At 40.8% G+C, this 26661-nt stretch overlaps 1 protein-coding gene across 1 annotated transcript in view; it reads right to left on the bottom strand.

The window, feature by feature from the left end:
- Window positions 1-26661, bottom strand: part of grid2 (glutamate receptor, ionotropic, delta 2) — a 1194553-nt gene that overhangs the window by 199313 nt on the left and 968579 nt on the right. Inside the window, exon 11 of the mRNA XM_072257001.1 lies at window positions 3677-3989. Coding sequence (XP_072113102.1) covers window positions 3677-3989 — 313 coding nt within the window. The remainder of the gene's footprint in view (window positions 1-3676; window positions 3990-26661) is intronic.

Here is a 26661-nt window from a genome sequence, read left to right as displayed (position 1 = left end):
AAAAATGATTAATGATCACTACCCTGTCTTTTCTTTGTGCTTAGACTTGTGTAGAGTTATGGAGACCAGGCAAAGCTGTGTCTTGTCAATCCAAATTACAATGCCACGTTGCTCCACTGGACCACAAAATCTCCAGTTCAGGTTCCTTGGGGCTGAGCAATACTTGGAATTAGGATCTGTTTGGGTGATAGATAGTGATCTTTGCCGATCACTACCAATGATGTTTTATGCAGCTGGTGTATAACCATGGACTTATACACAATTTACAACACACAAAGATATAAGAACAAAAGAGGCAGCACATATAAACCACCTTTCACCTTAGGTCTGTCCTTTTGATCAATATAATCTGCTCCTGGCCTTAGTTGCTTTTTTTTGCCAATTTCCCCAATATCCTAAATACCGTGATATTGCACAGAACTTAGAAATTAGAACAGAACAGGAACAGGTCTTTTTGTCCACAGTATCAGTGCCAACCTAAATGAATTTCATCTTCCTGTACGTGGTCCATTCCCTGCCTGAGTCTCTTAAACATTGCCAATATACCTGCTTCCACCATTTCCCCGGCAGCACCTTCCAGACACCTTCTGGGTGAAAACATGCCTCAGAAATCTCCTTTAATCTTTCCTCTCACCATAAAGTAGTATTTAATGTTTCCACTCTGGGAAAAAGACTGACTATCCCACCTATATACTACCTCTACCTATCATGAAGTCTATCAGATCTCCCCTCAGCCTCCACTGTTCCAGCGAACACTCAAGTTTATCCACTCTCTCCTTATAGTTAACACATTCTAATCCAGGCAAAATCCCAGTGAACTTTTCCTGCATTCTCTCCATAACCTCCGCATCCTTCCTTTATTAAGACAACCAGAACTACATACATTTCTCCAAATGAGGCCTAACCAAACTTTTATACAGCTTCAATATGACTTGGTTCTTCTATACTCTGCACCCAAGCAGATTAATGCAAGGATGCTGCATATCTTCTTTACCATCCTGTCAATCACATTTCCTTTTTCAAGGAGCTATATATTCAGAGATCATTCTGTGCATCAATGCCATTTTCCTGCATAGTTTCCTCTTACATTTAACACAGAATAGTACAGCACATTACAGGCCCTTCGGCCCACAATGTTGTGCCGACCCTCAAACCCAGCCTCCCATATAACCCCCCACCTTAAATTCCTCCATATACCTGTCTAGTAGTCTCTTAAACTTCACTAGTGTATCTGCCTCCACCACTGACTCAGGCAGTGCATTCCACGCACCAACCACTCTCTGAGTAAAAAACCTTCCTCTAATATATCCCTTGAACTTCCCACCCCTTACCTTAAAGCCATGTCCTCTTGTATTGAGCAGTGGTGCCCTGGGGAAGAGGCACTGTCTATCCACTCTATCTATTCCTCTTATTACCTTGTACACCTCTATCATGTCTCCTTTCATCCTCCTTCTCTCCAAAGAGTAAAGCCCTAGCTCCCTTAATCTCTGATCATAATCCATATTCTCTAAACCAGGCTGCATGTTGGTAAATCTCCTCTGTACTCCTTCCAATGCTTCCACATTCTTCCTCTAGTGAGGCGACCAGAACTGGACACAGTACTCCAAGTGTGGCCTAACCAGAATTTTATAGAGCTGCATCATTACCTCGTGACTCTTAAACTCTATCCCTCGACTTTTGAAAGCTAACACCCCATAAGCTTTCTTAACTACCCTATCTACCTGTGAGGCAACTTTCAGGGATCTGTGGACATGTACCCCCAGATCCCTCTGCTCCCCCACACTACCAAGTATCCTGACATTTACTTTGTACTCTGCCTTGGAGTTTGTCCTTCCAAAGTGTACCACCTCACACTTCTCCGGGTTGAACTCCATCTGCCACTTCTCAGCCGACTTCTGCATCCTATCGATGTCTCTCTGCAATCTTCGACAATCCTCTACACTATCTACAACACCACCAACCTTTGTGTCATCTGCAAACTTGCCAACCCACCCTTCTACCCCCACACTTCCCAAATTAAAACCTATCTGGCATTTCTCTGCCTATATTTCCAACTAAGCCATATCTTCCTATACCCTTTGAGAAGCATTTCATGCTGTCTGCAAACCTCATGAATTAGCCAACCTACAGTATATTTCAAGTTCAAGTTTATTGTCATTCATCTGTACATATATACATAGCTAAGTAAAACAATGCTCCTCTGGGAACAAGGTGCAAAACACAGTGTTTATATATTTTTCACATACAACACATAAAATAATATTAACACAATAATATTCACAGATAATAAAAAATGAATATTCTGCAGATGTACCAGTTCACATAAAGTGCACATATGACATACAGTTAACTAATAACGCTCCCAGCACTTTCATAAATAATGTGTAGTTGATGGTAGCAGGATGTTCAAAAGTCTTACAGCCTGGTGCCAGCCTACCTGTATTTGTTCTTATACTTTGTTATGTTCTGCCTGGTGGAAAGAGGTCAAAGAGGTTGTGGGACAGATGGGAGAAGTCCTTGACAATGGCGAGGGCTCTGCAATGCAACACTTCTGGTGTATGTCCTGGACGAGTGGGGGGGGGGGGTTCCTTATAGTGGGGTCTAAATCCAAGGGCATGGAGTAATTAGAAAGGCAGGAGGATACTTGTTCATTAGGAGTGGGAAGCTGAGAGGGGCAGAAACATCATCACAGTTAATGAGTGCATGGGTATGCACTTGAAGAGCTGTGACCTGCAGAACTCCAGAGCAAATGTTGGAACTGGGGTTATGCTTGGTATCTCTTCGTCAGCTGCACGGACACAGTGAGCCAGAAGACATCCATCCCGGAGGGTTGTGGAGGCTAGATTATGATATATCTTTGAGATGTTTGACAAGGGTAGGGCAGTGGATGTTTTTTTACGTCTAATGCTGAGACTTCTGTTGTTTGTGACCTAAAATGCTGTTCAGTGACTTCAGTTCAATGTTCAATACAATCATTTCTTAGAAGCTGGTGGGTAAACTGTTCTTGTTGGGGCTCAACACCTCCCTCAACACTGGATCTTGGACTTGACAGAGAGAATTCAAGAGAGTCCATGTTGCCAGCAACATCCTTAACTCCATCATGCTGAGCACCGGTGCCCCCCACCCCCCAGGATTCATGCTCCACCCACTGCTGATGTGCAACTGTACTGCTGGATCCAGCTCTAACCATAGCATTAAGTTTGCTGATGGCATATCAGCGACAATGATGAGACAGCATACAGAGCGGCTTGTGGACTTGTGCGAATGCAATAACTTGAGTCTCAATTTTATGTCCTGCAATTAAAACTCTCCTCTGTTACAGAGAAAACCGTATCGGCCTATCTAATCTTTACTGAAAGCTAAACTTAAAATCTCTAAGGTATACATACAGGCTTTACAATTTGTAAATGTTACTTGCATGCAATATAAATGTATGCATTATATGCAAATATATCCATAGTAATATATTTTTAAAATATTAATTTGTTGTATTTATGATGCAGTACCTCAACAACTGAACAACAGCCTTGGAGAAACTCACTTCAGCAACGATTCGTGAATGGAAATTTCCAGACTATGGATAAGGGGACATGGGTCCTTTCATTTTATTTTGTGAACTGAAGAAACACAATGGACTGAAGCTATGGATAAAGTTATGAAAAAAACAGTGTCTTACCTTGCTGGACAAATGAACCGTAGACGAACCACATTGAGTTGTACAAGGTGGTGGACGTGACGGAACCCATCTGCAGCCTGGGAGGGTTCAGCCAGTTCAGCAGATACACCAGTAGGCCAACTAGTATCACTGTGCCAGCAATGCATGCCCAGAGAGAGAAGTCAAATGGAGCCAGGCAGGCAAACATGTCAACTGTCTTCTCTGCCTTCTTCAGAAGAAATCCCACTGAGTAGTCCATGTAACGAGTGGTGAAGTCCACAACGCTCTCCCGTTCTGGTGTAATGGTCAAGGCTGAGATTCCCACATCTGCCCGCTGTAATTTTATGAAACATTATTAATAATAAATTACAGAGTGAGCTTTTTCCAATTAATCCCCTTTGAATATCATCAACTTTTATATTTGTCAAGATGGAAAGTTCAGAACAATATAAGAACTTGTAAAACACATGATTTCCATTCAGTGAGATGCGCCTAATGTACTTTTTGTAATTGGTATTGGCATTTGTATTGGTTTATTATAGTCACTTGGACCAAGATAAATGAAAAACATATTATTTACATGGGATGAAGACAGGTTATTCCATTTGCAAGTAAAGGAAAAGAGAATGTAGAATGTGGTGTTGCAGTTACAGAGAGAGTGCAGTATAGGTCATCAGATAAAGTTCCTGTCATTTCAAAGTTCAATATTCAAAGTAAAATTTATTATCAGTGTACATACATGTCACCACATACAACCCTGAGATTCTTTTCCTCATATTCACTGATACTGCCTAATCCCAAAGATCTATTGATCCTAACTTTGAATCTGTTTAATGACCAAGTCATATAGCCATTTGGGTCAGAGAATGAACAACCTTTGTAAGGAAAAGCTTCCTCATCTTTGTCTTCAGATTACATCTCCTAGAATTCTGGGGGAAAGGAGGAAAGATTTGGCCATTGAATTCCAGAGCTTGGGAAGCAAAAGACTCAACTTCTAGCACTAGGAATACAGAAGAAAAGGGATAGGATGTTGTAGGATTCAAATAGGTCGAGGAGAAAAGGAGAGATGAGAAATTGGAAGGATCAAGGACAAGGATGAAAATTTGAAACACAAAATAATCTGCAGATGCTGGAGTCAAAGCAACACTCACAACACGCTGGAGGAACTCAGCAGGTCGGGCAGCATCCGTGGAAAAGATCGGTCGATGTTTCGGGCAGGAACCCTTCATCAGGACTGTAGGGGGAAAGGGCAGAGGCCCTATAAAGAAGGTGGGGGGAGGGTGGGAAGGAGCAGGCTGGTAGGACCTCAAGGGTGACGTTCTCAGGATTGCTGTCCGTGCTACGTGACAGAGATGGTAAGAATTGGAGGAGATGGCAGTTGAATGTGTGGCTGAGGAGTTGGTGCAGGGAGCAGGGTTTTAGATTTTTAGATCATTGGGATCTCTTCTGGGAAGGTGGGACCTGTACAGATTGGATAGTTTGCACCTGAACTCAAGGGGGAGCAATATCCTTGCAGGTAGGTTTGCTAGCATGGTTTGGGAGTGTTTAAACTAATTTGCGAGGGGGATGGGACCCAGAGCGATAGAGCAGTGAAAGAAGTGCATGGAGTAAAGCCAGATCTAACATACAGAGAGACATGTGGTCGATGTTTAGAGGTCTCTTGCGGGATGTAAGAAATAAATTTGTGCCGGTGAGGAAGATAAAGGATGGTAGGGTGAAGGAACCATGGGTGACAAGTGAGGTGGATAATCTAGTCAGGTGGAAGAAGGCAGCATACATGAGGTTTAGGAAGCAAGGATCAGATGGGTCTATTGAGGAATATAGGGAAGCAAGAAAGGAGCTTATGGAAGGGCTGAGAAGAGCAAGAAGGGGGCACGAGAAGGCCTTGGCAGATAGGGTAAAGGAAAACTCCAAGGCATTCTTCAATTATGTGAAGAACAAAAGGATGACAGGAGTGAAGGTAGGACCGATTAGAGATAAAGGTGGGAAGATGTGCCTGGAGGCTGTGGAAGTGAGCGAGGTCCTCAATGAATACTTCTCTTCGGTATTTACCAATGAGAGGGAACTTGATGATGGTGAGGACAATATGAGTGAGGTTGATGTTCTGGAGCATATTGATATTAAGGGAGAGGAGGTGTTGGAGTTGTTAAAATACATTAGGACAGATAAGTCCCCGGGGCCTGACGGAATATTCCCCAGGCTGCTCCACGAGGCGAGGGAAGAGATTGCTGAGCCTCTGGCTAGGATCTTTATGTCCTCGTTGTCCGCGGGAATGGTACCGGAGGATTGGAGGGAGGCGAATGTTGTTCCCTTGTTCAAAAAAGGTAGTAGGGATAGTCCGGGTAATTATAGACCAGTGAGCCTTACGTCTGTGGTGGGAAAGCTGTTGGAAAAGATTCTTAGAGATAGGATCTATAGGCATTTAGAGAATCATGGTCTGATCAGGGACAGTCAGCATGGCTTTGTGAAGGGCAGATCGTGTCTAACAAGCCTGATAGAGTTCTTTGAGGAGGTGACCAGGCATATAGATGAGGGTAGTGCAGTGGATGTGATCTATATGGATTTTAGTAAGGCATTTGACAAGGTTCTACATGGTAGGCTTATTCAGAAAGTTAGAAGGCATGGGATCCAGGGAAGTTTGGCCAGGTGGATTCAGAATTGGCTTGCCTGCAGAAGGCAGAGGGTGGTGGTGGAGGGTGTACATTCAGATTGGAAGATTGTGACTAGTGGTGTCCCACAAGGATCTGTTCTGGGACCTCTACTTTTCGTGATTTTTATTAACGACCTGGATGTGGGGGTAGAAGGGTGGGTTGGCAAGTTTTGCAGACGACACAAAGGTTGGTGGTGTTGTAGATAAGTGTAGAGGATTGTCAAAGATTGCAGAGAGACATTGATAGGATGCAGAAGTGGGCTGAGAAGTGGCAGATGGAGTTCAACCCAGAGAAGTGTGAGGTGGTACACTTTGGAAGGACAAACTCCAAGGCAGAGTACAAAGTAAATGGCAGGATACTTGGTAGTGTGGAGGAGCAGAGGGATCTCGGGGTACATGTCCACAGATCCCTGAAAGTTGCCTCACAGGTGGCTAGGGTAGTTAAGAAAGCTTATGGGGTGTTAGCTTTCATAAGTCGAGGGATAGAGTTTAAAAGTCGCGATGTAATGATGCAGCTCTATAAAACACTGGTTTGGCCACACTTGGAGTACTGTGTCCAGTTCTGGTCACCTCACTATAGGAAAGATGTGGAAGCATTGGAGAGGGTACAGAAGAGATTTACCAGGATGCTGCCTGGTTTAGAAAGTATGCATTATGATCAGAGATTAAGGGAGCTAGGGATTTACTCTTTGGAGAGAAGGAGGATGAGAGGAGACATGTTAAAGATGTACAAGATAATAAGAGGAATAGATAGAGTGAATAGCCAGCGCCTCTTCCCCAGGGCACCACTGCTCAATACAAGACGACATGGCTTTAAGGTAAGTGGTGGGAAGTTCAAGGGGGATATTGGAGGAAGGTTTTTTTACTCAGAGAGTGGTTGGTGTGTGGAATGCACTGCCTGAGTCAGTGGTGGAGGCAGATACACTAGTGAAGTTTAAGAGACTACTAGACAGGTATATGGAGGAATCTAAGGTGGGGGCTTATATGGGAGGCAGGGTTTGAGGGTCGGCACAACATTGTGGGCCAAAGGGCCTGTACCGTGCTGTACTATTCTATGTTCTATGATCTAGATTCCAGGTGAAGAACCAGTAAGGGGAAAGATAAAGGGGTGGGGGAAGGGAACCAGTAAGGGGAAAGATAAAGGGGTGGGGGAGGGAGAACCTTCCCCCTTCCTCCACCCCTTTATCTTTCCCCTTACTGGTTCTTCACCTGGAACCTACCAGCCTTCTCCTTCCCACCCTCCCTCCACCTTCTCTATAGGGCCTCTGGCCCTTCCCCCTACAGTCCTGACGAAGGGTTCTGGCCAGAAACGTCGAGCAATCTTTTCCACAGATGCTACCCGACATGCTGAGTTCCTCCAGCGTGTTGTGAATGAAAATTTGAAATTCAGGTATTGATGGACTAACTTCATTCATTGAATCAAAACGGCCTGAGCACAAATCAAAAGCCATTTCTAGAAGAAGGACTTAATGATTAGCACTTTAATCCATGATTGAAACCGTTTAATGACTGCGGTTGAATATTTTGAATAACTCTATATGTCTACTTCTAACAATGAGCTCATTAAGTATATTATTTATTTGTTCCAGCTGTTATCATGCAAAAAGTACTCTAGCATAGAGTAATAAAGTGATTAATAAAACAGCACAAATTATCTTGCCAATTCACTAATGTAACAATGAAGGAAATATATTATAAATATTTACAGATTTCATTTGTATGCACCACCTACTTTATTAAAAATGGAATTTTCTTCAATTTTCACCTATGGTTGAAAATATTTTATGAACTAGACACAATATTTGCATTGATAACTTGTTTGACGTGAAAAATTAGGCTAAGGGTTTTTTCTATTTTGTGGAAAGAATCTTAAATACATTTCAAAGTAAAGAAAAGTGAGTAAAATAAAATGTATTTACATGATGATCTCAGGTTAAAGTGTAGTTGCCAATGCTTATTTCATTTTTTGTTACACAGGAGGAGGCAATTTGACATATCAGGAAAGTAAATATATGGTCATTTTCCAGAGTAACACATACAAAATGCTGGTGGAACTGAGCAGGTCAGGCAGCATCTATGGAAAGGAATAAAGAGTCAATGTTTTAGGTTGTGACCCTTCATCAGGACTGGAAAGGAAGGGAGAATAAGTCAGAATAAGAAGGTGATGGAGGGGACGGAGTACAAGTTAGAAGGTGATAGGCGATGCCAGGTGAGAGGGATGTTAGTTGGATGGGGGAAGGGTGAAGAAGAGAAGTTGCGCGGTGATACATGGAAAAGGTAAAGGGCTGAAGAAGGAGGAACTTGATAGGAGAGGAGAGTTGACCATGGGAGAAAGGGAGGGAGGAGGGGCACCAGAGGGAGATGATTAGCAGGTGAGGAGAAGAAAAGAGGTCAGAGGGGAGCCGGAATGAGGAATGGAAAAAGAAAGAAGGTTAAGGGGAAGGGGGAAAAATTACCAGAAGTTAGAAAATTGATGTTCATGCAGTCAGGTTGGAGTCTACCCAGAGAGAATATGCTCCTCCAGCCTGAGTGGAGGTGGAGGGAGAAGGTACTATAAATGGGAAGGTATAGCAATTTCAGGATTGCTACCAGTGCCACGTGCAGGCAGGTTTAGAGGTAGTGAGATAGAGCAGATCAACACGTGGCTGAAAACACGGTGCAGGAGAGAGGGCTTCAGATTTATAGATAAATGGGCAGTTTTCCAAGGAATTGGGACCTGTTCCAGTGGGATGGTTTACATCTGAACTGGAGGGGGACAAATATTCTTGCAGGTAGGTTTGCTAGAGAGGCTCCAGTGGATTTAAACTAGATACAAGGCGGGAGGGGAACAAGAGTGTAGGAACAGAAGTAGGGGAGAAGGAAGAAAAAGATGATAGTAAAGTTGTTTGCACCGTTAGTGATAAACACAGAGTAAGAGGTGGAGAATTTCTTAAATGTATTTATTTTAATGCAAGGAGCATTGTAAGAAAGGTGGATGAGCTTAGAGCATGGATTGCCACCTGGAAATATGATGTTGTAGCTATCAGTGAAACATGGTTGCAGGACGGGTGTGATTGGCAACTAAATATTCCTGGATTTCGTTGCTTCAGGTGTGATAGAATCAGAGGGACAAGAGGGGGAGGTGTTGCATTGCTTGTCAGAGAAAATATTACAGCACTGCTCTGGCAGGATAAATTAGAGGGCTCATCTAGGGAGGCTATTTGGGTGGAATTGAGGAATGGGAAAGGTGTAGTAACACTTACAGGGGTGTATTATAGACCACCTAATGGAGAGCGAGAATTGGAGGAGCAAATTTGTAAGGAGATAGCAGATATTTGTAGTAAGCACAAGGTTGTGATTGTGGAAGATTTTAATTATCCACACATAGACTGGGAAGCCCATACTGTAAAAGGGCTGGATGGCTTGGAGTTTGTAAAATGTGTGCAGGATAGTTTTTTGCAGCAATACATAGAGATACCAACTAGAGAAGGGGCAGTGCTAGATCTCCTGTTAGGGAATGAGATAGGTCAGGTGACGGAGGTATGTGTTGGGGAGCACTTCGGGTCCAGTGATCACAATGCCATTAGTTTCAATATAATTATGGAGAAGGATAGGCCTGGACCCAGGGTTGAGATTTTTGATTGGAGAAAGGCTAACTTTGAGGAGATGCAAAAGGATTTAGAAGGAGTGGATTGGGACAATTTGTTTTATAGGAAGGGTGTAATAGAGAAATGGAAGTCATTTAAAGGTGAAATTTTGAGGATACAGAATCTTTATGTTCCTGTTAGGTTGAAAGGAAAGGTTAAAAGTTTGAGGGAGCCATGGTTTTCAAGGGATATTGGAAACTTGGTTCGGAAAAAGAGAGATATCTACAATAAATATAGGCAGCATGGAATAAATGAGGTGCTCGAGGAATATAAAGAATGTAAGTAGAATCTTAAGAAAGAAATTAGAAAAGCTAAAAAGATACGAGGTTGCTTTGGCAAGTAAGGTGAAAATAAATCCAAAGGTTTTCTACAGTTATCTTAATAGCAAAAGGATAGTGAGGGATAAAATTGGTCCCTTAGAGCAGGCGTCCCCAACCTTTTTTGCACTGCGGACCGGTTTAATACTGACAATATTCTTGCGGACCGGCCGACTGGGGGGGTAGGGTTGCCAACGAATAAGAGTAGCAGTCAAATGCGTTGTTTACCCAAAAGTCTACAATAACCATGAAGCCTTGTGCGGGCACCAATGCGCATGCGCGTCGTGACCTGCCGATTCCCTCCCCCCCCCCCACCCCCAGCAAATCCTTTTTGGCGATTCTGTTCGTCAGGGTGGGTGTTAATCACTACCGGAATATAGGTGATAAGTGGGTAATACACTCAATTTTGTTTCTAAAAGGGTTTAACTAACCAATTTAATATTAAACACACAGCGCATATTTTCCTCGCATGGATATAATGATAAGTCAATTATCAGGGGAGCTTGAAGTGTTGAACGAACTTCCAGTAGAAGTGGCAGAAGCAGGTTCGATATGATCATTTAAAGAAAAATTGGATAGGTATATGGACAGGAAAGGAATGGAGGGTTATGGGCTGAGTGGAGGTCGGCAGGACTAGGTGAGAGTAGCGTTCAGCACGGACAAGAAGGGCCGAGATGGCCTGTTTCCGTGCTGTAATTGTTACATGGTTATATAGGTCACTTATAAGTCAATAGCATCATAACATTTTAAGTAATATTTGGATATTAAACGCTCAGCACATATTTTCCCCGTATGAATATATAAAATCATTGCAACACACCAATATCGCTGAATCAGTGGGAGCCCTGGGCTTGTTTCCCTGCAACAACACTGTCCTATCGAGGGGTGATGGGAGACATCGATACTCGAAGGGGGTTCCTGATGTCCAGTCTATTCCGCAGTTTAGTTTTCATTGCATTCATTGCAGAAAACTCCGCTTCGCAGAAAAATGTTGGAAATGAAAGCAACATTTTCAGTGCTTTCGTGGCTATCTCAGGATAGTTAGCCTTGACTTTGATCCAAAATGCCGACAGAGATGTTATGTCAAACATACTTTTCAGCCCGTCGTCATTTGCAAGCTTGAGGAGTTGATCGCCTTCCCGCCCTGATACGGATGACGCGCGGGTCATGACCTCACATGCGTAATGGCTGATCAGTGGCCGTGACAGGGAATGAGGAAAGGTGCAGCTGACCAAATCATATCGCTTCCTCACGGCCCAGTAGCGCAGCTCTGCGGCCCGGTACCGGTCCGCGGCCCGGTGGTTGGGGACCGCTACCGTAGAGAATCAGATTGGACAGCTATGTGTGGAGCCAAAAGAGATGGGGGAGATTTTGAACAATTTCTTTTCTTCGGTATTCACTAAAGAGAAGGATATTGAATTGTGTATGGTAAGGGAAACAAGTAGGGAAGTTATGGAAACTATGATGATTAAAGAAGACAAAGTACTAGCGCTTTTAATGAATATAAAAGTGGATAAGTCTCCGGGTCCTGACAGGATATTCCCTAGGACCTTGAGGGAAGTTAGTGTAGAAATAGCAGGGGCTCTGACAGAAATATTTCAAATGTCATTAGAAACGGGGATGGTGCCGGAGGATTGGCGTATTGCTCATGTTGTTCCATTGTTTAAAAAGGGTTCTAAGAGTAAACCTAGCAATTATTGGCCTGTAAGTTTGACATCTGTGGTGGGTAAATTAATGGAAAATATTCTTAGAGATGATATATATAATTATCTGGATAGAAAGGGTCTGATTAAGAACAGTCAACATGGATTTGTGCATGGAAGGTCATGTTTGACAAATTTTATTGAAATTTTTGAAGAGGTTACTAAGAAAATTGACAAGGGCAAAGCAGTGGATGTTGTCTATATGAACCTCAGTAAGGGCTTTGACAAGGTTCCACACAGAAGGTTAGCTAGGAAGGTTCAATCACTAGGTATTAATATTGAAGTAGTAAAATGGATTCAACAGTGGCTGGATGGGAGATGCCAGAGAGTAGTGCTGGATAACTGTTTGTCAGCTTGGAGGCCGGTGACTAGTAGTGTGGCTCAGGGAGCTGTACTGGGTCCGATGTTGTTTGTCATATACATTAATGATCTGGATGATGGAGTGGTAAATTGGATGAGTAAGTATGCAGATGATACTAAGATAGGTAGCGATGTGGATAATGAAGCATGTTTTCAAAGCTTGCAGAGAGATTTTGTCCTGTTAGAAGAGTGGGCTGAAAGATGGCAGATGGAGTTTAATGCTGATAAGTGTGAAGTGCTACATTTTCGTAGGACTAATCAAAATAGGACATACATGGTAAATGGTAGGGCATTGAAGAATGCAGTAGAACAGAGTGACCTAGGAATAAGGATGCATAGTTCCCTGAAGGTGGAATCTCATGTGGATACGGTGGTGAAGAAAGCTTTTGGTATGCTGGCCTTTATAAATCAGAGTATTGAGTATAGTAGTTGGGATGTAATGTTAAAATTGTATAAGGCATTGGTAAGGCCAATTTGGAGTATTGTGTACAGTTCTGGTCACCGAATTATAGGAAAGATGTCAACAAAATAGAGAGAGTACAGAGAAGACTTACTAGAATGTTACCTGGGTTTCAGCACCTGAGTTACAAAGAAAGGTTGAACAAGTTAGGTCTTTATTCTTTGGATTGTAGAAGGTTGAAGGGGGGACTTGATAGAGGTATTTAAAATTATGAGGGGGATAGATAGAGTTGACGTGGATAGGCTTTTTCCATTGAGAGTAGGGGAGATTCAAACAAGAGGACATGAGTTGAGAGTTAGGGGACAACAGTTTAGGGGTAACACGAGGGGGAACTTCTTTACTCAGAGAGTGGTGGCTGTGTGGAACGAGCTTCCAGTAGAAGTGGCAGAGACAGGTTCGATATTGTCATTTAAAGAAAATTTGGATAGGTATATGGACAGGAAAGGAATAGATAACAGATAATAGGTGCAGGAGTAGGCCATTGAGCCAGCACCACCATTCACTGTGATCATGGCTGATCATCCACAATCAGTACCCTTTTCCTGCCTTCTCCCCATATCCCTTCATTCTGCTATCTTTAAGAGCTCTATCTAACTCTTTCTTGAAAGAATCCAGAGAATTGGCCTCCACTGCCTTCTAAGGCAGAGCATTCCACAGAACCACAACCCTCTGTGTGAAAAAGTTTTTCCTCAACTCCGTTCTAAATTGTCTACCCCGTATTCTTAAACTGTGGCCTCTGGTTCTGGACTCCCCTAACACAAATGGAGGGTTATAGGCTGAGCGCAAGTCAGTGGGACTAGGTGAGAGTAAGCATTTGGCACGGACTAGAAGGACTGAGATGGCCTGTTTCCGTGCTGTAATTGTGATATGGTTATTTGGTTCTGCTTGCAGGGAAAACAATTGTAAGGAAAGGCTCTGATGATAGTCTGTGTTCTTGAGAAACAATGTTGTTTGATTATTGCAGGGAGTTCACATGTAAACAGTTTTATTTTCCAAAACTGGCTCTCATTTGAATTTAGTAATATTTCTGGGAGCTTGTTTACATGTACGGGTGTCTATAAGTTGGGTGTTTACAAATGGGGAAGGCTTGTATGTCATTAAAATTTTCACATGTTTGTGCATTGCAGCAAAAGTTCACAAATTGCCTTGTGATCCCTTGGGCCAAATTGACTCACCACTATTAGAACATCGCTAGTTTGTAATTATGTGTGAGTCAAACTAGTAGAAACTCCAAGTAACATTGTGGGTGGGTAATATATCAATGTGGTGACCTAATAAGTAAAAACCTTGGTAGAATTTAATCAGTGCTGCTGCCTCAAAGCTCCAGGGACATTGTGTTAGTACTGACCTCTAGCTTCTGTCTGTATGGAGACTGTGCATTCTCTCTGCAACTACAAAGTTTCCCCTGGGTGCTCCACTTTCCCCAAAATCTGAAAGACCTGTTTCATCTGACAGAATCGCCCATTGTTTAACTGAGTGTTAGGGAAACTGGGGTGTAAATAGGCTTATGACAGTGAATAGATTACAGGGAATTAAATACAGGGATGGGACTGATGGGATTGGTATCAGAGCCAAAGTTGAGCTGAGGGGTTGAAAAACCTCCTTTTATGTTGTAAAGAAACATGAATTTGAACTGAAGAAGCCTCTAATTAAATTCACCTTCAAAAGGAAAAGATCAAAGATTTGAAAGGTCATGGATGCATTAGTCAGTCATCGTGTCATAGAGTTATACAACATGGAAAAATGTCCTTACCCAAGCCATCCACACCAAACAATCTGTCTACCTGAACTAGTTCCATTTGTCTTCATTTTGTCCACATCATTCTAAATCTTTCCTTACCATATCTCAAACCAAATAGCTTTTAAATGTTATAATTGTACCCACTTCTACCAATTCATCTGGCAGCTCATTCCACAAACCCCCCATCCACGGTGTGGAAATCTTGTTTCCTTGCTCCCCTTTCCCCATTCATATTAAACCCATGCCTTCTCGGTTTTGACTCCAAAACTCTACAACAGGAAAAAAGCCATGACTATCCACTGTATTTATGCCCCTGATGATTTTATACATCTGAGAATGGTCACGCCTTGGATTCCTTTGCTCCAGGGAAAATAGTCCCAATTTATCCAATCTCACTTTATAATTCAAATCTTCCAGTCCTGGCAACATCCTTATGAAACCTTTCAGCACTCTCTCTAGCTTAATTACATCCTTCCAATAACTTGGTTGAGTGCAGAGCCCAACATGTGGGGATATCCCCCGTGGATGAGTTAACTTTATGAACACGCTAGCCAGGTTATTTCATGAACCTGAGGCTTCATATTAGCTTTAGAGATCTGCCAAGCTCATAAAATCCTCAAACTGAACATCATCAATGGAGTACAAAATCTAAAATGGCTTATTAAAATGCAGTAGAGTTTTTTTTGTTAAATATACACCGTGATGGTAGGTTCTAATGAACATTGCAAAGCTGCACCATGTCACTTTCAAGTATGAGGCCTCTGTTGGTAGGGATCAACAATGGATATTGCATCCTAGCTGTCTAGATACACACGCCTGGGCAGTACAATATGGAGAGCATGCTGTTACCCATGTAGCAAGCTCCCCCTCTCCATTAATCTGGTGAACTTAAAAGAATGGCAGAGACCGATGCTGTTTGGCACCCGCAGTGTCACTAGAGTTGCCATTCAGTGTTTAACTCAATGTAGGACTGCCTTAGGAACTTCAGCTCCAGACTTTTTCCTTGGGGTTTACTCTCGAAGCCTTCCCCATGAGCGTGTATAGCTGCAAGGCAGTGGAGGTTTGAGGTCAGTTTTCCTTCTGCTACATGAGCTGCCAACCATGACTGACAAGCCACCTCTGTCGAAAGTGACTGGTTTTAAGGCATTAATGACCCACCTTTGCCCCCTTCTCCTGTCAGTAGAAATGGCTCCGCTGCGCCCAGTAGCTAAGCCACATGTGAAGACCAGGAGTTGGACTTGGTTGTCAGAGGCTATTTGAGGCACACGCCATTGGGAGCATTTAATAAGTAGTGGGAAGTTGTCCCCATTACCACCCCGGCTATAACAACCTTAAGGAACCAGATATAGCAAAGGCATATTATCAACAATCATACTTACTTAATCCTCAAAGTTACATTCAATAGATGACAAAAGCTACCAGGTTAACAAAAAAAATGGTTCTCTCGTGTTCTTTAGGGAAGGAAACCTTCCTTCTTCACTCTGACCAGATCTTACATCGACATGATTGCTTTACACCTGCGATAGTTCTATCAAACTGCTACCACAAAACACAGTGGGCTGCATTACCTATTTAGATACTCACGGATAGTTTTCAACAATATTAACTTCTGGTGAGGTAATGCTGGGATATTTGACAGTTTTTATTTACTTAATCTTGGCTAATAAGAATAAAAACTAGAATGATAATACAGGATCAATCCAGGCTCTGGATTCAGTCCCACCATGGCATCCCTGGGCGAGTACTCAGGATGTGTGCAGCACAACTGGCAGGTATGTCTACTGACATTTTTAAACTCTCCTTCTCCCCGTGTGGAGTGCCCTCCTGCTTCAAATTATTCACCACTGTCCCTGTACCAAAAAAGACCAAGGTAATATGCCTGAATGACCGGTGTCCTGTCCCACTCACCTCAATAACAAGCAAATGCTTTGAAAGGCTGGTCAAGGATTACATCTGCAGTTTGCTACCACCCAAAATGGAACCCCTACAATTCACCTATCGAGACAACCGATCGACAGATGAAGGAATAGCCACTGCTCTTTACACATCTGGAGAAGAAGGATGCTTATGTGAGAATGCTGCTCTTGGACTACAGTTCAGCATTCATTCAACACCATAATTCTATCCAGGCTCAACAAGAAACTCAGAGACCTCAGCCGTGGACCTGCCTTGTGCAACTGGATCCTGGACTTCTTGTTAAATCACCAGCGGGTGGTATGAGTGGGCTCCCTCAACTCCACTCCTCTGACTCACAATTCAGGAGCCCCTCAGGGCTGTGTACTAAGTCTCCTCCTTTACTCCCTGTGTATCCATGACTGTGTCGCCACCCACAGCTCTAATCTTCCAATCAAATTTGCCGATGACACTACATTGATTGGCCTAATCTCAAACAATAACGAGGTGGCCTACAGGGAAGAAGTCATCTCTCTGACACAGTGGTGTCAAAAAAACAACCTCTCCCTCAGTGTCACAAGAACAAAGGAGCTGGTTATGGATTATAAGAATAATGGAGAAGGGCTAACCCTTAAAGACATCAATGGATCTGAGGTTAAGAGGGTAAATAGCTTTAAATTCCTTGACTTCCACATCACTGAGGACCTCACGTGGTCTGTACACAACAGCTATGTGGTGAAAAAGGCACAACAGCACTTCTTTCACCTCAGATGGTTGAGGAAGTTTGGTATGAGCCCCCATATCATAAGAACTTTCTACAGGGGCATAGCTGAGAGCATCCTGACTGGCTGCATCACTGCTTGGTATATGAACTGCACCTCTCTTAATCGCAGGATTCTGCACAGAGTGGTGCAGACAGCCCAGCACATCTGTAGTTGTGAACTTCCCATGTTTCAGGACATTTACAAAGACAGGTGTGTAAAAAGGACCTGTAGGATCACTGGGGACCCAAGTCACCCCCACCACAATCTATTCCAGCTGCTACCATCTGGGAAATAGTACTGCAGCATAAAAGCCAGGACCGACAGGCTCTGGGACAGCTTCTTCCACCAGGCCATCAGACTGATTAACTCATGCAGATTTAAGTGTACTGTATTTCTATGTTACATTGACTGTTCTGTTTATTATAAATTATTATAAATTACTGTGATTGCATGTTGCACACTTAGACAGACAACCTAATGTAAAGATTTTTACTCCTCATGTATGTGAAGGATATAAGAAATAAATTCAATTCGATTCAATTCAATACACCATCTTGGTTTGGATATGTCATTAGTGGAAGTAAGTGCTGGAGTTCCCTACACTGTGGAACTTATAGCTTCACAGGCACACAGGGATGGGCAATAAAAACTAGCCACATCTTGCTCAATTATTACTTTAAATAATTTTACAGTTATAGTATCATAGATTTATGCAGCATGGAAACAGGTCCATTCTGACCAAGGTGCTTTCCTGAACTAGTAATATTTGCCTGCATTTGGCCCAAATGCCTCTAAAATTTCCTACTATGAATCAAGCAAAATATCTTTGGTCAGGGTCAGGATGATCTACGTAATGCTTTGTTCAGGGTAACAGCAGGCATACAGTAAAATACTGATTATAGATTAATCAGTAGATTAGCTACAAGTAGGACATAAAAAGCAGTGCACTGATTTGTGATTGGGGTCATATATTGGATTTTCCCCCAAAAATCCATTTGGTTTTCAGAAGAATTCCATATTTAAGTTTTTAAAATTTTTATTGAAATCACATTTTGATTTTTTAATTATTAAGAACTTACAAAATGGGTTTTCAGCTCATAAACTGCAGGATTACATGTCAAAGATTCTGCATCACTTGCTCTGTAATACTGTACCATCATTACCCCACAATGGTTCTAGCCCAATAAAAGTTTTATTTCTGCAAGCTTTCATTGGTTTCCTTCTGCATTCTACTGAACTGATCCTTTGCAAAGACTTTTACATCGTGTTAAAGTGTAATTTTTAAGAGTTGATGAGGCCAGAGACAGTGAGGCTACAGTATGATATGAGAGGTAGATTGAGCAGTGGAAGCTTTCATGCTCCTCATACTCCTGTCATACTGTACTCCAAATCTACAGTCCTTGCAGACGGTAGGGACAGAACAGGATTAGCAGCGTCTAATAAGGCAGCAAAAACAAAAATTGAGAGCGAGTAGGTAAATGAGCTTACTGTATCAAACAAAATGCACGGATTTTAAGAGTTTATATTGTTCTGTTAGTGTGGGCAAAGAGACATTGATAAACAGACACAATGTACTGCATGTGAAGTTTTTATTATATATCAAAAAAACTGGGAGACCGCGCCTGTCTGCAAATGGAGTAGCAGCAATTTTGTGATGCTCTTAGTTATGTTTCTCTCCCCCAGTTTAAACTTCGAACTTAAAATTTTTATTTGCTATGGCTACGAGGAGTGGGAAGAACTTGTCTGAACCTAGTGACAAAGGTAATGGGAAAGGAAAGATGCAAAAGGAAAGATCCGATGAAGTGCCACCATGGGCTGAAGATATCGTTGGGACACTGAATTCAATTAAAGATCAGAATGGGTCAATTAAAGAGAAAATGGAAAAGAATAGTAATGAAATGAAGTCATTTCTGGGAAAACTTAAAGTCTTGGAAACTCAAGTTATTACACACGAAGAGGAATTGAAGATAACTAAGCAAAAATTGTTTGAAGCTACAACTCGTTTGGAAAGATATCAAAATAAGATTATAGACCTGGAAACTGGTCTCGCCGAAGGAATATACGAATCGTTGGGCTGCAAGAAGGAGCTGAAGATGGAGATTTAATTGCTTACTTTGGTAAGCTTTCTCATACCTTATTTCCTACCCTATTATCACAGCCGCCTACTATAGAAAGAGCACGCAGAGCTTTTACTTCAAAATTTAAAGATCCAAATAAATCAAGATCTGTTTTGGTTTGTTTTCATCACTTTAAAATTAAAGATCAAATAATGCAACAGGCAAGAAAACAGAGAGTTTTTAGATTTAAGGAATCTGAGCTCCGTTTTTATGAGGATTATCCGAAGGAGGTAATGGACCAAAGATCAAGATTTTCTCTGGTAATAAAACAGGCATATGATAAGAAACTGTTCCCTTCTTTGCAATGCCCGACAAGAATTAAACCTTTTCCTCCCAACTCTCCTCCTCGTACATTTTTTGATCCAAAAGCCGCACTGGAGTTTGTTCAAATTATACCTGCCGCCGCTACCAAATGTACTATTTGAAAGGTTGTTTGGTTATTTGTATATTATTGGCATTTCGGAAAGAAGATTTATAAAGGTTACTTGGATATCCATTGAGAGACTAACACAAGAAGATAAGGAGATTTGTTCATTATTGCATATTATTGGTTTTTCTTTGGAAAGAAGATCTACGGTTCAAGTATGACTGTTTAAATGGTTACTCAGACAATTGACTGAGAAAAAAAGATAAAGGGACTTGTTTCTTTAACCTAATATCTGGTTTGATTTTTTTTGTTTCTTTTGTAATTAACTAATTGGTAGTTTTTCCTACTAATGGGGCTTCCTTTTATATATATATATATATTTAGGGGAGGGTTCAATTATGATATTATTAATTGGTATGTTTTGAAAATTTAGTTGGGTTAAATATGCTATTAACTTTTTTTTGCTTTATTATAGCATCTTATAACTGATTTAAAAGTTTTTTAGGGATTTAATGTTAAATTAAAAATGGCGCTAGTTTTTCTTTTTAAGAGATAACATTATTTTGGTTCTTTCTTGTTTAATAGATGCTGGAATGTAAATGCTTACCTTTGTTGAGACTTTATTGTTTTTCTTACAAGGTCAGTCATTTTTTTTAACTGGGGAGGGAGGAAAATCCTTTAAAATTTTTTTTTCTCTGCACAGACAGAGTGGTCTCTGGCTTCATATTCTATCATAGATTGCTTGCCTTTTTCTGGGCTTTGGGGGGAGGAGGGTGGGGTTAGAGTTAGGAATTTTTTCCCTTTGGTGGTTCCAGAGCATGCGTGTTCTCTATCTGGTTGTATTCTTCATCGCCGCTATTTTTGATCATCCCATATTGGTATGTGCTCTGCGCATGTGTAAAGTAGAATAAAATTATAGTATGGTGTTTAAACAGATTAATGTAGTAAGTTGGAATGTACGTCATTGGAATCATCCTATCAAATGAAAAAAGACTTTTAAAATTATTAACCGAGTCCAATCTGATATAATTTTTGCTCAAGAGACACATATCAGGGCGGGAGATCAAAATAGATTTTTTGGATGGTGGAGGGTTTGCAGTTTCACTTCACTTCTCAGAGTAAAACTAAAGGCATGTCCATCTTTATTAAATTCAATATATTTGCTCAAGAGGATACTGAGTCAGGTTCTAATGGTAGATTTTTAATTGTTAAATGAGTGATCTGTAACAAAAAAGTTTGTTTTGGTCAATCTGTACGGTCCTAACTTAGATAATCCTTATTTTTTAAAAAAAGGTATTTGATTTAAATGAATATATGTTGATAATGGGTGGGGATTTTAACTGTTGTTTAAATCCTTTGATTGACAAGAGCTTAACCAATCAGCGACTTCCAAACCGCTCCGCGTCACTTATTAACTCCTTTTTGACCGATTTTGGATTAATTGAACTATGGAAGTATTTGCACCCTGATAATACAGAGAATATTCTTTCTTTTCATATGTTTATAAACACTATTTGAGGATCGCTTCTTGCCTAGTGTAAAAAATTGTGAATATGACGCTATTGCTATATCTGAGCATGCGCCTTTGAGTTTGTCTTTTGAATTTGATGATGTCATTCTTGCCTGTCCACCATGGCGCATGTCTGAGACATTATTGCAAAAACTCTGACTTCTTCAGTTTCATTGAAACGCAGATAAAATATTTTTTTCTTTTTAATGATATAAGGGGTACGTCCAAATTAATTATATGGGATACATTTAAAGCATTTTTATATGGTCAGATCATTTCTTATTCAGCTAAGCTTAAGAAACAGATGAAAGCAGAATTAGATAAGATTTCAAAACAAATTAAAGACTTGGATAATATTTATGTAATTTCCCCTAATATTGATTTATTCAAACAAAGGGTGGAATTTCAATCACAATATAACCTATTATTAACTCATCCCATTGAAGGCTATTTGCTTAAGTTAAAGAACCAATTTTATATGTTTGGAGATAAAAATAATAAACTGCTTGCATCTCAATTAAAAACGGCTAGAGCCAAAAGGCAAATTTTGAAAATTCTTAGGAAAGATGGTACTCTGGCTTGGGAATATGAAGAAATTAATAAGATTTTTCAAGATTTTTATACTGAACTTTATAAATCTCAATGTCCAGTAGATTCTTCTGAAATGAATGCTTTCTTATGGAAGCTTGCTTTTCCTAAAATCTCTGTTGAGGATCAAAAAACTCTTGATGCCCAAATTACTGAAGCTGAAATTCATAAAGCTATTTTTTCAATGCAATCTGGTAAGGCCCCTGGACTTGATGGCTATCCTGTAGAATTTTATAAAAAAATTTGGAAAATTGCTTTCTCCACATATGTTGGAAATGTTTAAGGATTCTTTTGTGAAAGGTGATTTACCCTCTACTTTCTATGAGGCTTCTATTTCTTTACTTCTTAAAAAGGATAAAGATCCTACTGACTGTGCCTCATGTAGACCTATTTCATTATTGAATGTCGATGCTAAGATTCTGTCAAAGATAATGGCCAATCGGTTGGAGAATATTTTGGGTAAAATTATTTTTAAAGATCAAACAGGCTTTATAAAGGGTCATTATTCTTTTTCAAATGTTCAGAGATTATTTAATATTATACATTCGACCTCTTTTAAAACTCCACAATGCGTCATCTGTTTGGATGCTGAAAAAGCGTTCGATCAAGTCGAATAGAAATATTTATTTAATGTTTTAGAGAAATTTGGCTTTGGTGTTAATTTTAATAATTGGATTAGAATGATATATAAAGCTCCTATTGCTACTGTTGTCACTAACATCTGTAGCTCTCCTTTTTTTCAGCTTTCACGGGGTACAAGACAAGGTTGTCCATTAAGTCCTTTGTTATTTAATTTAATATTAGAACCCCTTGCCGTGAAGCTAAAAATATTCATGGGATTTTTGTGAATGAGACCATTCATAAGATTTCTCTTTACACTGACGACGTATTGGTTTATATATCTAATCCTGAGGAATCTATTCCTGCCTTGCAAAAATTATTCAATGAATTTGGAGATTTTTCAGGATATAAAATAAATTTTAATAAAAGAGCATTGTTTCCTTTAAATGAATCTGTCTCTATATATGATAATACTCCTGTCAAAGTCATGGATTCTTTTAGATATTTAGGTGTTACAATCACTAAAAAAAATAAGGATCTTTATAAAGCCAATTTCGTTCCCTTGGTAGACCCTATGAAGTATTTACTTAGTAGATGGAGTCCACTTACATTTTCACATGTTGGTCGTATTCACATAGTCAACATGATGATTTTACCAAAATTTTTATATTTATTTCAGAATATCCCTGTTTTTTTGACTAAGAAGTTTTTTGGAACAATTCCTCAAAATATCTGTGGTATTTCTGTGTCTGACCAATATGTTATTGCATTTGTTACATTGATAGCTAGGAGGGCCATTTTGTTGAAGTGGAAGGATACATCAGCTCCCACTTTGTCACAATGGTTCTCTCAAGTGATGCTATGTCTTACTTTGGAGAAAATTAGAAGTTGAACCTTTGAACCTATGTTTGATTTTGAGAAAAGGTGGGGTTCATTTGCTTGTTATTATCATTTGAGTTAATTGATAGATTTCCTCCACGATCTAATTGTAAATTTTTGGTACATTTTTTTGCTGGTGGTTTGATGTTTTTCTTTAGAAGCTTTTTTTATGATGCCTGGCTCAGGGGTTGAACACCTAATGGTTTATCCCCCCACTTTTCTCACTTAGTAGGGTTTTTTTAATCACCAAAATTTTTTTCAAACTTTAAAATAATGTTCTTTTCCTTGAGACATTGTAAGTGTTGCTTACTTCGACGTACTTGTGTTAATTTTGGATAATAATAATAAAAAGATTTGAAAAGAAAGAAAAAGAAAAAAACTAAATTTATTTTTCTGGTATTTCTACGTCACCTTAGGAAGGATATAGGGGCTTTGGAAAGGATGCAATAGAAATTCCCCAGGATGCTGTCTCGATTAGAAGGCATTAGCTATAAGGAAAGATTGGATAAGCTTGGATTGTTTTCTCTGAATGTTAGAGGCAAGGGGTAACCTGAAAGAATTTTATGAAATTACAGATAAGGTAGTCAGCCAGAATATTTCTCAAAGGGTAGAAATGTCAAATACTAAAGCACATAAGTTTAAGGAGAGAAGGCAAGTTTAAAGATGCAGAGGGTAAGTCCTTTACATAGGGAGTCAGATTCAGAATTAGATTTACTATCATTGGCAAATTACGTGAAATTTGCTTTCTGCGATGTCAGTACAGTAAGGCATCCGTTAGTCTTGCGAGACCATGGATCTGCGCCTGGAAAGTCTTCACTCTCCAGGGCGCAGGCCTGGGCAAGGTTGTATGGAAGACAGGCAGTTGCCCATGCTGCAAGTCTCCCCTCTCCGCGACACCGATGTTGTCCAAGGGAAGGGCAAGGGCCAGTACAACTTGGTACCAGTATTGTCGCAGAGCACTGTGTGGTTAAGTGCCTTGCTCAAGAACACAACACGCTGCCTTGACTAGGGCTCGAACTCACGACCTTCAGGTTGCTAGTCCAATGCCTTAACCACTTGGCCACGTGCCCACACAGTACGGTACAAAGGCATAAAAATCTACCAATTATAAAAATAAATAGTGCAAAGGAAAAGGAATAACGAGATAGTATTGGGCTCAAGTACTGTTCAGAAATCTGATGGTGGAGGGGAAGAAACTACTTATAAGTCATTGAATATGGATCCTTAGGCTCCCCCCTTCTCCCTGATGGTGGTAACAAGAAGTGGGGGGCATGTCCCAGATGGTTGAGGTTTTTAGTAATGGATGTCGTTTTCTTGAGGCACCACCCCTTGAATGTGTCCTTAATGGTGGAGAAGACTGTACCCCTGAGGGAACTTGCTGAGTTTACAATCCTCTGCAGTCTCTTTCGATCCTCTGCATTGGAGAATCCATGCAGGCTGTGATGCAACCAGATGGAATGCTCTCCACTGTACATCTAGGGAAATTTTTAAGAATTTTTGCTGACATAGTGAATCTTTCCAAACTCCTAGTGAAGTAGAACTGCTGATGTGCATTCTTCATGATTGCAAACAATGTGTTGAGCCCAGGATAGGTCCACTGCGATGCTGACAGCCAGGAACTTGAAGCTGCTAATCCGTTCCATTGCTACTCCCTAAAGAAGAATGGCGTCTGTTCTCCTGACTTCCTTTTCCTGAAGTCTACCATCATTTCTTTGGTCTTGCTGACTTTGAGTGCGAGGTTGTTGTTGCAACACCACTCAATCAGCTGTTCTCACTCCCGTAAGCCAGCTCATTACCATCTGAGATTCTGACAGCAAAAGTGGTATAATTGGTGAACTTACTGTTGGCGGATACCTGGAACAGGCTGCCAAGTGTGGTGGAGGAAGCAGATATAATAGTAGTATTGAGGAGTATTTTAGATAGGAATGTGAAAATGCAGGGAATGCAAAGGTATGGATCATGTGCAGACAGAAAGGAGTAGCATACAGAGATAGGAAGGGGGTGAGACCATGAAAGAATTTTTAAATGGACCCATTACTTAACTGTTGACAATATACAGTACCTAAATCAGCATGCACACAATGAAAAGATTTGGTGCAAGTTAGGACAAGAATAGCGGAGTTTCAGATGAACCGTTTTGTAAGCATAGGATTGTTGGCCAAGCACACATTGGAAAAGCTTTCTTGAAGAGCATAAGTGCTTCTATAGATAATTACCATCAACCATACACTAACACCAAATTGATAATTCAGTAAAGGAGTAGTTTTATTTAAAGAGCGAGAGGGAATTAATGTTGGGTAATGTGGAAATAGCTGAAACGCTGAACAACTATTTTGCGTTGGTCTTCATGGTGGAAGACATTTCTAACATGCCAAAGAGAGATGTTATGGATGCAAAGGGAGGTGAAATATAATCATTGCCACCGAAGAGGTAGTGATAAACAAACAATTGGGCCTAAAGGTAGACAAGGCCCCTGGTCTGATGAGATGCATCCCACAGATCAGACGAAATAGGAGCAGAATTTGGCGTTTTGGCCCATTGAATCTGCTCCACCATTATATCCTGGCCAATGTATTATCCCTCTCAACTCCAATCTAGTGCCTTCTCCCTTAACGTTTGATGCCCTGATTAATCAGCAACCTATTAACCTCTGCTTAAATATACACAATGAATTTGCCTGCACAGCCGTCTGTGGCAATGAATTCTGCAGGTTCGTTAACCTCTGGTTAAAGAAATTCCTCCTCATCTCTGTTCTAAATGGATATTCCTCAATTCTGAGTTTGTGCTCTCTGGTCCTAGACTCCCCCACTATAAGAAACAGCCTCTCCACATTCACTTTACCCAGACCTTTCAATATTTGATAAGTTGCAATGAGACCCCCTCATTGTTTTAAACTCCGGTGAGTAAGGGCCCAGAGTTATCAAATGCTCCTCATACATTAACCGTTTCATTCCTGGGGTCATTGTCATGAACCTCCTCCAATGCCAGGATGATCCATCTTAGATGAGGGGTGCAAAAATTCTCACAATACCCCAAGTACTGTCTTACCAATGTCTTATAAAGCCTCAGCATTACATCCATACTTTTGCATTCTGGTCCTCTTGAAATGAATGTTAACTTTGCATTTGCCTTCTCTACCACTAATTCGACCTGCAAGTTAACCTACAGGGAATCCCGTGCGAGGACTCCCAAGTCCCTCTGCACCTCTGATTTTTGAATTTTCTCCCCATTTAGAAAATAGTACATGCCTTTATTCGTTCTGCCAAAGTGTATGACCATGCACTTCCCTACATTATATTCTATCTGCCACTTCTTTGCACCCCCCCATCTCTCTATGTCCTTTTGCAGACAACTGCTTCCTCAGCATTCCCTGTGCCCCCACCACCCCCCACGCATCTTCATATTGTCCACAAACTTGGCCATAAAGCCATCAATTCCTTCAGCCAAATTATTGACATGCAACATGAAAA

This window comes from Mobula birostris, chromosome 4 (genome assembly GCF_030028105.1).
Source record: "Mobula birostris isolate sMobBir1 chromosome 4, sMobBir1.hap1, whole genome shotgun sequence".
NCBI lineage: Eukaryota > Metazoa > Chordata > Chondrichthyes > Myliobatiformes > Myliobatidae > Mobula > Mobula birostris.
The sequence above is the reverse complement of the archived record's forward strand: the minus strand, read 5'-3'. Positions and strand labels throughout refer to the sequence as shown.